Below are 16,576 nucleotides of genomic sequence, written 5' to 3'. Positions count from 1 at the left end.
CACGTGGCTCTACACTTAGGCTCAGGGAAGTGGACAGAATCACTTTCTTCACAATTTATTTAATATTTGTAAATCACTGACCGCATACCGTGCACTATTATGAGTGTTTTCCTACTACACTAACACATTTAATCTTCATTAACAATTCCACGAGGTGTTATCACCATTTTGCAGATGAGTTACAGAGAAGTTAAGCAATTTGCTTGATGAAGCACAACTGGTTCCTGGCAAAGCTGAGGTTCAGACCTAGACAGGCAGACTCCAGAGTCCCAGCTCTTAAACTCTGAACTATTCTGTCCCTAGGAGGACTTCACAGGGATCCCTGATGGATGCCTATTAATATCTTGAGAAGAGCATATCAAGGGAGTGAAGGCAGCCAAAACTCCAGAAGTGTAGCTGATCGGGACATGGAGAGGGGATGTAAGAAGAAACCTACATAGCCCAGGAGGCCCAGACACCCTTTCTCCCACTTTAATGAGTCCTGTTGTCTGTTTGTACAAACAATTAGTTGTTGCCTACTGAAAGTGGTTGTTCATTGTCTCTTTTCTGCAGCTCTTGAGCCTGGATTTTTTGTTTTGTTTTGTTTTTTAGATTTTATTTATTTATTTGACAGAGAGAGATCACAAGTAGGCAGAGAGGCAGGTAGAGAGCAAAGGGGAAACATACTTCCTGCTGAGAAGAGAGCCCGATGCAGGGCTCGATCACAGGACCCCGGGATCATGACCTGAGCCAAAGGCAGAGGCTTTAACTCACTGAGCCACCCAGGCGCCCCTTGAGTCTGGATTTTTTTTTTTTCTTTAAGATTATATTTTTTTATTTGATGGCGAGAGTGCAAGAGAGCCCAAGCCGGGGCGGGCGGGGGGTGGTGGCGGAGGGAGAGGGGAAAAGCAGGCTCCCTACTGAGCAGGGAGCCCGACCAGGACCCTGGGATTATGACTCAAGCCAAAGGCAGATGCTCAACGGACTGAGCCACCCAGGCACCCCGAGTCTGGGTTTCTTAAGTAGGTTTTATTTACAAAGGAGTTCCCAGTATTAACTCTGTGATGTTCCCTGCCAGATAAACTCTTCTTAGTCTCCTGCCTTCCAGACATTTCAGTTAATAGAAATGCCAAAGCTGTTGCCCAGCACACATGTACAACACCATGAAGGCCTTGTCTCTTCTTATGCTTCTGGAGAAGTCCCTCAGAATTAACACTGTCTTCAGCCCGCAATGCTATTGCTGCACTCCTGGGATCAAGATTCCCTACAAAGTGTGGCTAGGAACAAGAAGTGCCCTAAAGAATTCACCCCTCTGTAAGGGGCCTTTGTCTTTTGTAGTTTAATATTTTTGTCACTTTAAAAAAAAGATTTTATTTATTTATCTGACAGAGAGATCAGAGCACAAGCAGGCAGAGGAGAGGGAGAAGCAGGCTCTCCGCTGAGCAGGGAGCCCGATGTGGGGCTCGATCCCAGGCCCTGGGATCATGACCTGCACTGAAGGCAGCCACGTAACTGACTGAGCCACCCAGGTACCTGAGTGTCACTTATTTTTTTAGGAAAAAGTTTTTTCCAGGGCGCCTGGGTGGCTCAGTGGGTTAAAGCCTTTGCCTTTTGCTCAGGTCATGATCCCAGGGTCCTGGGATCGAGCCCCACATCGGGCTCTCTGCTCAGCAGGGAACCTGTTTCCCCCTGCCTCGCTGCCCACTTGTGATCTCTGTCTGTCAAATAAATAAATAAATAAAATCTTAAAAAAAAATAAAAAGTTTTTTCCACATATATCCTTTCATGGGCTCCTCCAAACAATTCCATAAGGTCAGAGGCTGGGAAGAGATGATAGTCTTCATTTGGTAGAGAGGAAACTGAGGCAACAAGTGATGTGATTTGCCCAGGGTCACACACTAGGGATGGCAGAGTCGGAGCTCAGTGTCAGCTGTCCTGCCATTGGCCAGTCAGGGTATCTCTCTGGGTCTTGCTTGTACCCATAGAGTAATGAGATTGGAATAGGTGCTCTGTAGGGGTCTTTTCAATTCAACCATCGTGGAATCCCTTTCCCTGCAAGATCTGATTATCAAGACTCCTGAATTTCACATTTCCATCCATCTTATTTGCATCCATCCCAGAATACGACTTCATTATCTCCCAGCAAGCAGGGAGTGTATCTCTCCTATCTCCCTCCTTATATTACAGAGTATTTTTTGGAAGGGCTTCCTTCTTCTCCTATACTCCTTAGGGACATCATTATACTAAGAGGCAAAATACTCTGGTGTAAGTGTAACAATGTATTTGCCTCAAAACCTGTGGCTTATAACTTCCCAGCCCACCTCACTCTAACAATGGTAGCTGAGATCAACAGACCAAGTACGGAGCCTCGGAGCCTCGCACTTTACCAAATGTTTGACATGTATTATGTTACTTATTCTTCAAAACCACCTGACAAGGTAAGTATTGTTATCATTATTGCCACATTACAGAATGGACAGGTTGGAGAAGTAAAAGCGCTTACTCGGGATCCCATACCTAATTAGGTAATGGAGTCTGGATTCAATCCCCTGGAGCATGTCAGCAGCTCTTAACCGCTATGCCAACACCCCACGGCTCCTCCTAGGAGAAGAGGGGATTGTATTTTGCACACTTTATTTCCTCTAAAAACTTACTTTGTAATATTTAAGATAGAAAAAAAAGCACATTATGCAAAGAGCATTTCCTCATTAATTTATTAATTCATTCTTTCTCTCTATCTATCTCTCCCACTGTGTGCCAAGCGCTGTGGTAGCAGTCGGGATGTAGCGACAAATTCCTCCAGATGGAGAGGGCCGGGAGGAAGTAAGGCAACATTAGAAAAGTCAGTAATCGTTTCCAAGCCGGTGTCACCTATGTGTCTAGCATGATGTTCAGTAAGCCTCACTGCTCCAAGGAAACCACAGAAAGTGGCTTAGTTTGGTTTTAGAAACTAAGTTTGGCTTAGCGCAAAGGAAAGTCATTTAGTTTGCTACAAAGAAATGAATCTGTTTACAAGGACAAGGTAAAGTAGAATGTCATTGTTTAGAACTGCATTTTGTAAGCATCACAGACCAAAAGAAACCAGGGTGGTGGTTTATGGGTAGTGAAAAAGGCTCTATCCCGGGAGCCGGTCACCCTTTCATCAATGAAGCATTTTCTGAGGGCTATGTCCAATGACGCTACTGAACACCTGGTAGGCAGGTCGCTGCCCTCCCGGAGATTTATAGTGCGGTGAGAATGTTCCCGTCCTGAGTCACTGCCAGGCTCTAGCTATGTGACCTTGGACAAGTGCCTTCTCCAGCCCCAATTCTGCAAAATAAATAGGGTCAGACTAGCGGATCTGCCGCTCAAATTCCCAGTCCCCGGCGGTATCCGCGGCCCCCCATCCCGAGGCTAGGAGGAGGGTGGGCGAAGCGCCCCCGCTCTGCGCTGCTGCTGGCCGGACGCGGGGGGGCGCCGCTCAAGCCCAGAGAGCGTTCGCGTTCCGAAAACGCTTGTCCCTCGCGGCGCCCCGTCGGCCCCGCAGCCCGCGGAGCCGGAGGAGGCGGAGCTGGAGCTGTCCCGGCTCCCAAGCGGGGAAGCAGCCGAGGAGGCGGCTCGGCGGGCCCCAGCCGACGATCGGGCGGGGCGGCGGGGGACGCTGGCAGGCGGTACCCGCAGCGCTGGGAGAGCGGCTCCGCGGGGTGGGCGCTCCCGGCGAGAGGTGTCCGCTCCATGCGTGCGGGCCGAGCCCGGCCCCTGCGAGCCGCCGACATGAAGAAAGACGTGCGGATCCTGCTGGTGGGAGAACGTGAGTCCGCTCGCCGGGGCCCTTGCAGCCCCAGCCGCCCCGGGCCTGCTCGCCCCTCTCCGCGCGCTCGGGCCTCCCAGCCCCTTAGCTCTCGCCTTCCCGCGACCCGCTGGCGGCCCTCAACCTCTCAGCTCACCCGGGCCCTCCTAACTCCTCCTGCTCCTGACCCCCAGTCGTCCTCGCCAGCCTTGTCCCCACGAGTCTCTGACCGCCGGCCTCATCCCTCCGAAGGTCCTCTCCTCCTTTTCCGCTTGGAACCCTTTCCTCCTGGGCCTCAAAGCGTTTCCGAGGCCGCTTCCTTTTCAGAGCCTCTTGTCTTCCGTGGAGATTCGCTTGTCACTGCCAGACAGGTGCTGATAGAGGCCGGCTGACCAATTGGGGTAGCGTGAACCGGCTCCCGGGGAAGCTAGGGGGAGGGGTGCAGAACTGCTCGACTTGCCGGCAAGGTCAGGGTTCTGGGTTTTTCTTTTTTTTTCTTTTTTTTGGGTGCTCGCAGTCTTCTCACCCTCTAGACATTCACTTCAAGGTATTTTCGGCGTTCCTTGCACTTTGCATTGGAATAACTCCCGCTATCCTCGGTATTTCCCCCCAAATTTACTCTCAACTTCGTTACACAAGCGCTCAGTGAATGAATAATTATTTGGGGAGGGTCCTTTAGTTGAGAGAATTATTGTCACCAAAAAGCCTAGTCGTCCCCCGCCCCCCCCCCCCCCGCCTTAAGCATTATTTATTGGGTAGCTACTTGGTCATTTGTAAGTAACAGGCACAAGGAGACCCAAACTGACATACACATAAGACCCCCTAGAAATTCTTAGATTTCACCTTTTGAAGATATAATAAAGGAGAAATGCCTTCCGTTCACTGACTTGGGGACGGAACAACAGGGACTTCTTGATAGCAGTTGGCTAGTTACATGACTCATTTGGTAGGACTAAAATAGGAAAGTGGGCTGGGAAGACTGAATTGCTTGTTTGTACATTAGTTAATGCTCTGCCATTGATGTTTTGAAGCATTCTGTTTCAAACCCCATTTCATCCTAGAGTAGCTTCTCCAGGTCACTGTGATGCCCTCCCACGGAAGAAAGCTAACACATTTTTACCCTCTTCTGGAGTGTTCTTTGATAGTCATTGAAACCTCTGTTCACCTGCTGTTTGGAGAAGTCTTTAAAATCAGAATTTGGAAAGAAGCTTGGCCTGATACAGTTTACTTTTTGGTTTGCCGTTGTGAAATTTAGTCTTTATTTATGACTATATCTTATTCTGTATTTTGCATGGATTTCCTTGACAAAGTTCAGGAGGGTGTTACTTAACGTATGATTCATACGTGATGCATTTGGAATAAGGTAGGGAAGGTGAGTGGATGAGCCACTTAAAAAGCTGATCCTTAACTGTGTCATAAAATAGCCTTATAGTACAGTAATTGTAATACTAATTTTCTGGAAGCAAAAACCCTATGTTTTGGTTTTATTTTGGAATATAGGAAGCAATTACAAATAATTAGTCTGTAAAACATCTAAATAGAAATGCTATATGTATGTAAGATATATTGTCCGGCCTTAGGGCATTTAAATGAAAGTGTTTACAGTATTATTTAGAAATACATAAAAAGAACTAAAAATTTGTTAGAAAAATTAAAGGCCATGTTCTGCAGGTATGAAAGCAAATAGGAGAGTTAAGAAAAGTGTGCATGCATGAGTTTTTTGGTCACAGGGAGAACCTGACCTAAAAGACAGCCTTAGTTTTCAAGGAAGAGATTTTTCTTGAAAAGGTTTGTACCAAAAGCTTTAGGCAAGTTACCATATATATATATTTTTTTCACATTTAAAACTTCAGAATTAGACTGAATATGAAATATGTAATTTTAATTAAAAGGTGGTATTTTGGGGGGAAATGTTTGAAGCATTACAGGATTTAATGTAAATATTTGGCAGCTATTAGCCTAGCTACCACCTTAAATGCTGAGTAAATATAAGTGTGACCAAGACTATTTTAATAAATTAAAAAAAATTGGTCTAACACATGGATTTATCAGGAAGCCCACTTTTTAAGGTAAAAGTGGTAGTAGTTTAGTTGTCATTTTAAGATGATTAAGGGGAATGAGGGGAAAAAAAAAGGAGTTTCATCTCTGATATTGTTGTAAGGTCTGTTTCTCTGTCGCTTCAGTACATTTTACTGCTGTTACTGTCCATGAACCACACAGCAACAGCTTCATTCACTGAAGGTCCCAAAGAGTTGTGAATGGTTTCAACATTCTGTTGGCTAAACCTATCCTGTACTCTGGAGATGAAATGGATCTTTTCTTGGCCCATCCAGAACCTGGATTCTGATCTATCCCGGCTTAAATGCTTACTAATTGCTTACTGTCTCTTTAGTTTTCAGGTCAAAGAATTTAGATTGTCTATAAATTTTAAGGTATTTATTTGCAGAGAAATCCAAAGTGTTTTAAATATCTGCACCTTATCTTTTTTTTTTTTTTAAAGATTTTTATTTATTTCTTTGACAGAGATCACAAGTAGGCAGAGAGGCAAGCGGGGCGGGGGGGGGGGGGAACAGGCTCCCCTCTGAGCAGAGAGCCCAACACGGGGCTCTATCCTAGGACCCCAAGATCATGACCCAAGCCAAAAGCAGAGGCTTAACCTACTGAGCCACACAGGCACCCCTCTGCACTTTATCTTAGTAATATTGAACATGATAAGGTCCATTCAGGCCACATTAAAAGTCAATTGCCATTCTTTAAACAAAGAAAATTTTTTTAAATCATTAAAAATACAACCACGCAAAACTTAGTTCTTCAGGTTATGATTTTTCATGCTCAGATTCTTTGGCCAGCACTTGTATTTAGCTAGATTTGTATAACTATGCTTAACAGTTGTCCTTATTGCAGTAAAATTAGCATGGACCTCAATGGCCTTTTGTCTAAATCATGTAGCTACATTAAAAGTACACAAGATCTAGTTTTAGTGAAGTCTTGTTTTGAAATTGAGATATGTTTGTCTTTACTGGTCAAAATCATTAAGAAAGTGGAACTGTTACCCTCTTTTTAAATGAATCTGGTGGCTCTTTTTTTTTTTTTTTTTTAAGATTTTATTTATTTATTTGACAGATCACAAGTAGGCAGAGGTAGCAGAGAGAGCCCTATGCAATGCAGGGCTCCATCTCAGGACTCTGAAATCATAACCTGAGCTGAAGGCAGAGGCTTAACCCGCTGAGCCACCCAGGAGCCCCAAATCTGGTGGCTCTTAACACAATATGTCTAACTGATTAGTTTATCATCGAAACTAGTTCAAGCCAAACTTGCTCAGGCTTCAGTTGGCTCTGGCCTAGGCTTTTGTAATCTCTCTCCTTAACTGGTCTCCCTGCTTCTAATTCTGTCTATTCTCTATGTAACAGGCAGAATCATCTTTAAAAAATATCTCAGATCCTGTTACCCGTTTTTAAAATTCTTTGATGATTTCTAATTTGACTTAGAATAAAGTCCAGACTTTTTAATGCAGGCCTGCCAAGTCCATCACAATCTGGCCCTGGCTTTACTTGTGCACTGCTCTCTACTGCTCTCTTGACAAGAAGGCCCTGACTCAGGCAATTCTTCCCTGCGTTCACTTGTTTTTTGGGCTGGATAGTAAGCTTCATGAGGGCAGAGGCTTTGTCTTGTTCATTGCTGTATCCCCAGTGCCTAGAGTGGGCCTGGCGCAAAGTAGGCACTCAAATGCGCTTGACCCTGGACAACATGGGTTTGAACTGTGTGGGTCCGTTGATATAGGGATTTTTTTTGTGTTACAGTACTGTAAATGTATTTTTTTAAAGATTTTATTTATTTATTTGACAGAGAGATAACAAGTAGGCAGAGAGTCAGACAGAGAGGAAGGGAAGCAGGCTCCCTGCTGAGCAGAGAGCCCCATTGGGGGGCTCAATCCCAGGACCCTGAGATCATGACCTGAGCCGAAGGCAGAGGCTTTAACCCACTGAGCCACTCAGTCGCCCCTCTTATGATTTTCTTAATCACATTTTTTTTCTTCAGCTTACTTTATTGTAAGAATGTAGTATATAATACATATAACATACAAAATATGTATTAATAGACTATGTAATCAGTAAGGCTTCCAGTCAACAGTAGTTGTTAGTAGTTAAGTTTTGGGGAGTCAAAAATTATCTGAGGACTTGGGACTGCTGGGGATATGGGAGTTGGTTGGTGCCTTTAACCTCTGCGTTGTTTAAAGATCACCTGTAGTTTTTGTTTTTTTGAGAGAGAGAAAGAGAGAGTGTGTACAAGCGAACTGTGGGGGAGGGGTGCTGATTCGGAGAGAGAGAATCCCAACCAGGCTCCATGCTCAGTACAGAGCTGGTTGCGGGGCTTAATCTTATGACCTTGAGATCATGACTTGAGCCAAAATCAAGACTGGGAGGCTTAACCTGCTGAGCCATCCAGGTGCTCCAGGTCATCCATAGCTTTTGGAAGAATGAATGAGTTCAAGTTAGTTCCATTTATTTGGCCTATCCTTGTTTTCCAAACCAGTCCTCTTAGTCATAAACATTTGACCATTTTCCTTTCTTAAGTCCAATCTGATGTGTGTTTTGTTAGCATTTGAGGGCAGCGTTCGTCCAGTGTCTTGTTCCAGGTCCTTAGCTTGGTTTTGCCTGGGAGATTCCTATATTCTGGCAGTAAAGTAGACCAGTGACTTCTAATGACAGTGTCATGTCTATTCTGTGTCTTGGCTGCCACCAGTTATATTTTTTTGCCAAAAGATGTCAGCTACTACTTGAAATACCAGCAGTCATCTTAGTGGGATTGGGAAAGATCCTTCAGGCATAAAGTAGGAATAAGAATCAAAGAAACTGGGGTGCCTGGGTGGCTCAGTGGGTTAAAGCCTTTGCCTTTGGCTCAGGTCATGATCCCGGGGTCCTGGGATGGAGCCCTGCATCGGGCTCTCTGCTCAGCGGGGAGCCTGCTTCCTCCTCTCTCTCTGCCTGCCTCTCTGCCTACTTTTGATCTCTCTCTGTCAAATAAATAAAATCTTAAAAAAAAAAAAAGAATCAAAGAAACTTCAGTAATAACCTAGCATTTATGTTGTTAGAAAAAAAACCTTTCTGCAGTCCCTTTATTTTTTATTTTATTTTTTTAAAGAAGATTTTATTTATTTATTTGACAGACAGAGATCACAAGTAGGCAGAGAGGCAGGCAGAAAGAGAGGGGAAGCAGGCACCCCGCTGAGCAGAGACATCCCCCCCATGCAGGTCGATCCCAGGACCCTGGGATCATGACCTGAGCCAAAGGTAGAGGCTTTAACCCACTGAGCCACCCAGGCACCCCTCTGCAGTCCCTTTAAAGCCACATTGCTTTCCATTCTGGTCTTTGTTAAATGATACTTGAAGACTAAACTCCTCCAGTTTCAGTTATACCATGTTTAGTACCAGGGTGATAGTTTGTGACCAACGATGTTCAAGCCTAGTCTGAAGAGTCTCTTCTGTTCATAGGAAGTCTGTTCTATGTCATTCTCGCATGTGTATCACGCATCTGTCTTTTTGTTCCTCTGGCACTGGTTGAGCGCTAGGGTTGATCTAGTTCAAAGGACAGGGATGGACCGTGACGTTTGTTCTCCTGCAGCCCAAATAGTCTGCATGGGGTCAATGAAATTTTCCTTTGGAACAGTACTCAGCTATTGCCCCAAATGGTAAAGTTTCCCAGTTAAAATTGTAACTCCATGGTCACCCTCCTCATCCCCGATATTCTAATTACATAATTTAGGAAGAGCCGACAAGGCTACGTAAGGAGCAGCAGATAAAAATGAGTAGGTCCCTTTTCCACTTGAAACACGGGGTGTTTGTTAACAAGAAAAATAGCCAATATGGCTGGCAAGATGGTAATTAGAACCAAAAAATGTTATTTCTGCTTCATGAATATTAGGAATTTGCTGTCATTTAGAACTAGATGTTCAAAAGATGTGATGAAAAGACAAAGAAATTTTTAGCCTGGATGAATCTCGATAATTTGTTCTATAGTGATGAGTTGTGTTTCCCGTGGATGACCTACTTAGAAGCATGGCGTCTCAGGCAGCACTGGGACATGTTGTGTTGAACTGATCAGAAGGCCTTCCCTCTCTGGGGATAATTGTGACCGTGCCTTTTGTTTTTAGAGATTACTTCAGTGTTTCTCAGGCAAAAGAGAGGAAATAGAGACTGTTAGGTGGTTGGCTAACAAGAATTTTTTGTTCTCCATAATAATATTTTTGTTAAATATCTTTCAATTATATTTTTACATGTTATATTTTATTAATAAATTATTTGTTATAAAATTATGTAGGTATATATGGTATTTGTATTAAATATAAAATTTAATGGGTACAGTAATGAGAGAAGTTCGTTCCTTTATGGAAATTATTTTTGAAGCTGTTGAAAATATGTAGTCTTTTTTTTTTTTTTAAAGATTTTATTTATTTATTTGATAGACAGAGATCACAAGTAGTCAGAGAGGCAGGCAGGGAGAGAGGAGGAAGCAGGCTCCCACTGAGCAGAGAGCCCAAGGCGGGGCCTGATCCCAGGACCCTGAGACTATGACCTGAGCCGAAGGCAGAGGCCTTAACCCACTGAGCCACCCAGGTGCCCCGAAAATATGTAGTCTTTATACTCAGATCTGCCATTGTCAAGGGGCTTTTGGATTGTAGTCTTGTTCAAATAGTTTTTAAATTTTAATATTCTAAAATGTTTTCATTGTTTTTAAGGTACTCATTTATTTCTCAGTTAAAATTAGTCTAAAATTAGTGGCCTATTGTAATTTTAAACCTGCTGCTTGCCTGTTTCTTTTATGGTCTCATTCAGGGTTAGGTGGTTAGGCCTTAAAGGAACCAAAAAGCTCTAGTTTAGATTCACTGAAGCATTTCTTAACTGAATCACATCTGCCAATCTTTTATTAGTTAAAGTAGCTATCATCTTACTGCTCTTCCAAAAGGAAACCCAAAATGATACTAATGAAAATGTACTAATTTTCTCCCCAAGTTCACTGTAATCTGTCTCTCTTGCTCTAATTTTCAACTTTTTTTTTAAAAGAGGAAATCCCTCTTGGATTTTTATGTGGGAGAAATTCCTGTTTTTTGATTTTTAAAAGGTCTGCTGTACAGTTACTTCAGAAACTAGATGGAATTGTTATATTGCAGGGAGTACTAAACCGCCTCAGATTTTTTTTTTTAATAGGTGAGGCAGAATATGAATGAGTAAATAAATAAAAGTACCACACTCTAAGTGGTAGTATCCATAAAAAGAGCTCAAATTGGGGGCGCCTAGGTGGTTCGGTGTGTTAAAGCTTCTGCCTGCGGCTTGGGTCATGATCCCAGGGTCCTGGGAACGAGCAGGCGGGGAGCCTGCTTCCCCCTCTTCCCTGCCTGCCTCTCTGCCTGCTTATGATCTCTGTCAAATGAATAAAATCTTAAAAAAAAAAAAAAGAGCTCAAATTGAATGATTCTCACTTTTGGCGTCACCGTCTGTATGTCTGTATGATCAAGCGTAAGTAAAGCTCTTTAATTGTTGTAGTTATGGTGCCCTTTTCTCTTGCCGGGGGTTTTCCTCCTCTGTCCCTGAGGCCTGCCCTGTTGGAATGGAGCTGGTGGCAGGTTTGGACTTGGGCCAGAGCCTGCTGCTGCACCGGTGTCCAGAGCTGCCTTGTTGAGAGTGGTGAAGAAATCGGAATGTCCTCAGAATGTTGGTCTTTCCCTTCTGAAACTACCCCGAGGAATTGTAAGGGGTCCATGGGAAAAGCAGACAGGGACAATGGGCAGGAAAAGGGCTGTACTCATGAGTTTTAAGCAGAGCGACGAGGAAGAATGGATGACACGGAAGGGTTGTGGTGAGGGAAGGGACTTTAAAAGTAACATGGAACGCCTGTTGAGGGCCTGCGTGGTTGTGAATAAGGAGCAGTAAGTCTTTAGTTTTCTTGGAAATTAATAGGCCTTTTAATGTTGGTGTGTGACTTCATTTTGATCATTTTTGTTGAACATTTCCAGGTGTGGATTAAAAGTTAGGTAGGTTTCTTCTGAAACTGGTGAGGGCTTTGGAGTGGTATGATACAAGCAAAATTTTTAAAATGGTAATTCTAGGGGTGCCTGGGTGGCGCAGTCATTAAGCGTCTGCCTTCGGCTCAGGTCATGAGTCCAGGGTCCTGGAATCGAACCCCACCTTGGTCTCCCTGCTCAGCGGGAAGCCTGCTTCTCCCTCCCCCTGCTCATGCATTTGCTCTCTCTCTCTCTCTCTCCCTCTCAAATAAATAAAATCTTATAAAAAAATAAAAAAGTGTTCTAAAAAGGGGATTGTGAGAGGAATCAAGGTCTGAAAGGTATTAACACAGATAGATTTCTCAAGGACCAAGCAAGTATCAAGAAGCATCTGAGTTATTGAACATCTGATTCATTTTTCCCATTCTTAACATAGTTGATCAACGATAAGAATGTAGAGATGTAAAAGCTCTGCAGAAATGGAACAGTTTCTGCGAACATCTGTGCTGGTGTTAGCTGTGGGTTTTTGGAGACACTAGGAAAAAAAAGCCATCTCCACGCGGGTGAGAAAGACCCAGAAGTTAAAAGGTTACAGGAATTGTACAAGCATTGGATCTCCTGGAAGGTTTGTTGTTTTCAGTACTTGGGAGTTTTATTACTCACTAAAATAGTGTATAGTACAGGGCCTGGTGGACTTCACTGGACTCACAGCAGAGGCAACCTCCTGTCAGGTGACCCTCAGGCAGCCCTGCTGTGTGTTGCCTTAAATCAGACAGCATCACTCTTTGCAAGGAACTTTATTAGGGCTCTTTCCCAAATGCAACATTCTTCTTGCTCGGCAGCAGCTTCAGTTGCCAAGAGTAAACAATAGGCGGGAGGTCCAAGTTCTAGGTTTTCTGAAGCTGAAATAAGGCAGTGGCTTGGTTCATGTTAAGATAACTGTTTGGCCTTCACTGTGCGTAATCATGTATGTAATCAATAATTAGAATGGACTACTGTGGATTTGGAGATGAATGTTACCTTGAGCTAGCTGAAGGGTTGGGGTTTCTGGGACCCTAAATAAGGCCACGCTGAAAGGAGTTACTTAAGAAAAAAAGTTACGAAATGCTGATTGTTAGTCAGCAAGTTCTAGAAATTTCTGGACCCCATATTGCCTTGGAGAGTCCTACCTTGTTCTTATAGTAGGTGAATGTTCCTGACAAATCACTTTCCCATACACGAAATAGGTAACATACAGTTTGGGGATCTGTCTGCCATTATTGGGACACTCTAAGGTACATCACTGTAAGGTACATGTAATGTGCACTTTTTCTTTTTTTTTTTTAAAGATTTTATTTATTTGATATAGAGAGATCACAAGTAGATAGAGAGGCAGGTAGAGAGGAGGGGGTAAGCAGGCTCGCTGCTGAGCAGAGAGCCCGATGTGGGACTCGATCCCAGACCCTGAGATCATGACCTGAGCCGAAGGCAGAGGCCCAACCCAGTGAGCCTGGGACACTCTAAGGTACATCACTGTAAGGTACATGTAATGTGCACTTTTTCATCTGTTACAGGCCAGTCTTCTAAAGGTGTGCTACACGATAGTGTAGATTAATCACAGAGGATAAGCACTGATAGCATCTAGTCTTTTTTTTTTTTTAAACTGATGAGAAAATTGGGGCCCGGAGAGAGTCAGTGACAACTCAAGGTTATACTGCTAATTAGAAAGCTGATGCCCAAATCCAAATTATCTGGCCCATTCTAGTGCTCACTTAACACCTTTAATTTAAACCGTGATTATGATCATCACGACAAATGCCATTTGTGTATTTAATGTTTGCCAGGTATTGTGCTGAGCATTATGTATCTGTCATTGTAATTAATCCTCTTACCAACTCACCTGCAGCTGTTCAGTGTTATATAGATGAGTAAACTGAGGCTTGACGACTTGCCTGGGGAAACACAGCTAGTAAGCACTGGGACTAAGGTTTCTGTCTAGTCTTGACTGATTTCAAAACCTTTATTTTTTTTTTTTTGGTGAAATATTTATATCAAAGGTATACAGAATAATATAACAAATACCCATCACTTAAAGAAGACATTACCAATCAGTTGAAGCCCCTTGTATTTATTTCCTTCTCTTTCTCTCAAAAGTAAACAACCACTTTCCTAAATTTTTTTTTTAAAGATTTTATTTATTTATTTGACAGAAAGAGAGACAGCGAGAAAGGAAACACAAGCAGGGGAGAAGGCGAGGGAGAAGGAGAAGCAGGTTTCCCGCTGAGCAGGGAGACTGCCCTGGGGCTCCATCCCAGGATCCTGGGATCATGACCTGTGCCAAAGGCAGACACTTGATTGAGCCACCCAGGTGCCCCACTTTCCTAAATTTCAAATCTGTGCTCTTAACCACTAAGCCGTAAGTTGCATTTACTAAGAGCATTTGCTAGGAGCTAAGATTCAGTAATGAGCAAGAAAGACACATTCTCTGCCCTTGTGGAATTTCCTGTGGGTGATAATGAAATTCTTGTTCCTTAGTCTTTCCAGACACTCAGTAGCTGGTAGGAAAAGTAAAGTTTTCATCCAGGAGGTCTAGGAAGTCCTTCAGGAGATCACTGATGATATGCTGGATGTTTGCCTAGGTGCTACACATGCACAGCACTGTCTTTAAACCTACATGTCTCAGCTCATTACTCGGTTTTTCCTCCTTGAGATCAAACTAAACGCTGCTTTTATGAACTTTTTTATTTTCTGCTATGTTTAGAGCAGAAAATATCCCTTTCTCTTCCCAGCCTTCCTGCCCCCTTTCCCTTTTTTCAAGCACGATCGAGCATAGCGTTTGATCCCTGCCTCTTCCATAGCAATTTTATCTATCTTGTTTAATACATTTTCCATATTATCCCACAGAGTATGTAAGTTTAGCCTTCGTACTTGGAAGACAATCACGTAAATACTGAGCAAATGAATTAACAGGAGTCTGCACAAGGAAGATGGGTCGTGTAAAACCATAAGTTCATACTGTCTGTATGATCTTTTTTTCCCTAATTTGTCCAGACATGGGCAAATATGCCAGAATGGAACTTGTACTCTTGGATAGAAGGTCTATTACAGTGTTTCTCAGTTTTTGAGCCATCTCTACTTCTCATAAATACAAAACTGTCGTGCCCTCTTCATTCTGACAATTTTCTGAGTGTTCTACAATTCAGTTCAATTTTGACACTACCCTGAGTTAGCATCAGATCCTACAAGTTGAAGTCCAAGGTCCCCAACAAGATTACCCTTACTTTATTATTCTTTTTAAAGATTATATTTACTTATTTGACAGAGAGAGCACAAGCAGAGGGAACGGCTGGCAAAGGGAGAGGGAGAAGCAGGCTCCCTCATGACCTGAGCCGAAGGCAGATGCTTAACTGACTGAGCCATCCAGGTGTCCCTACCCTTACTTTAGACCCCAACTACAACTGGGATCCCTAGATTACCCACACTTCTTGGCTGACTACAAGTTTGAAGCTTCCTGCAACCCCCTTATGTTTCATAATTCACTAGAACAACTCATGGAACTCAGGAAAGTGCTATACTTACATTTACACAAATGAACAGCCAAATTAAGAGGTATGTAGGACAAGGTCTTGTAGGATCCTGAGCACGGGAGCATCTGTCCTTATGGAGTCAGAGTGTGCCACCTTCCTGGTTCATCATTATGTTCACCAACTAGGAAACTCCCCTGAGCTTTGATGTCCAGAGTTTTTTTTTATGGGGATTCATTATGTAGGCATGATTGATTAAATCATTGACTATGTGATTGAACTCAATCTGTGGGCTCGCTCTGGCCTTCATCCTACCAGCTGCTGGGTTTTGGGGTGGGGCTGAAAGTTCCAACCCACTAATCACATGGTTGGTTTTTATGACAACCAGTCCCCATCCTAAAGCTCTCTAGGCTCTAGGCTCTCCTATCTAATCAGGATAAACTCAAGTTTGTTGAAAGAGACTGTAACAAAAGACACTCCTATCATATAGGAACTTCCAAGGGATTTTGAAGTTCTGTGCTAGAAACTGGGTGGGGACAAAGACCGGATGGATTCTTTATTACATCATGCCCTCCTTTAATATTGTTGGCAATTTCAACATTAATTATTTTTTACTAAACATAAATTGCACAGAGTAATTTTAGAATGTATTTTTCCCCTTAGAAGTTACCCTACAGTTCCTAGCTCTTCAACTGCTGTTAAGAAAAACTTTGCATGGGATAGTTCCAGAAGCTCCACAAGGTAGAACTTAGTTTCCTAAATGGCAGGGCTGAAATGATAGCAATGCTGTCGTTCTTGGGCAAGGAGAAAGTAAGTCAGATAATTCAGTCTGGCTGCTGTGCTAGAGGTCTTTCTCCCACTCATATAAAATTAGAAAATTCAGTTCATTATCAAATATTTGATTATTATGTTACTGTAGATGCAGACATGTTAAGTTTGTAGCTTGTATTCATAACGGTTTAGTGTTCAGTTATGTGGCACAGAAGTAGTCCAAAGAAGGAAAGGGAGGGGTACAGTTGCCCTGGGATGTTTTTAGGGAAGAGGTAGAATTTGTGCTGCCCTTGAGAGATGGTTAACATTTGGAAAAGCAGAGGAGGGAGAGGGAACGATGTGTTAGATGAAGAAAACCGTGTGAGGAGGCAAGATCCATAATAGTCTGTTTGTGCTTACACAAAGCAGAATGGCCTTATTTGAGCAAATCATGCATGTGGAAATAGTGGAAAATGAGATTAGATAGATGAGGTGGCATTAAATTATGCATGATTTTTAAAGGCCAGCAGAATGTTTCACCTTGATGTGGTAGGTAATTGAGAGTCAAGGCTTTTG

At 43.2% G+C, this 16,576-nt stretch overlaps 1 protein-coding gene across 5 annotated transcripts in view; it reads left to right on the top strand.

Annotated features, from left to right (window-relative positions):
• The first annotated feature begins 3,455 nt into the window (after positions 1-3,455).
• RHOT1 (ras homolog family member T1) overlaps positions 3,456-16,576 on the top strand; it is a 61,427-nt gene continuing 48,306 nt past the window's right edge. For 2 of the 5 annotated variants that reach the window (XM_045984621.1, XM_045984622.1), the window contains exon 1: positions 3,460-3,769. In XM_045984621.1, coding sequence (XP_045840577.1) covers positions 3,694-3,769 — 76 coding nt within the window. In that variant the 5' untranslated portion in view covers positions 3,460-3,693. Of the gene's footprint in view, positions 3,770-16,576 lie in introns of all 5 variants that reach the window. The other 3 variants (XM_045984620.1, XM_045984623.1, XM_045984624.1) reach the window with 3 other exon arrangements.

The sequence above is a fragment of the Meles meles genome, chromosome 18 (assembly GCF_922984935.1).
Source record: "Meles meles chromosome 18, mMelMel3.1 paternal haplotype, whole genome shotgun sequence".
In the NCBI taxonomy this organism is placed as follows: domain Eukaryota; kingdom Metazoa; phylum Chordata; class Mammalia; order Carnivora; family Mustelidae; genus Meles; species Meles meles.
This window is presented reverse-complemented; position numbering and strand designations above follow the sequence as displayed.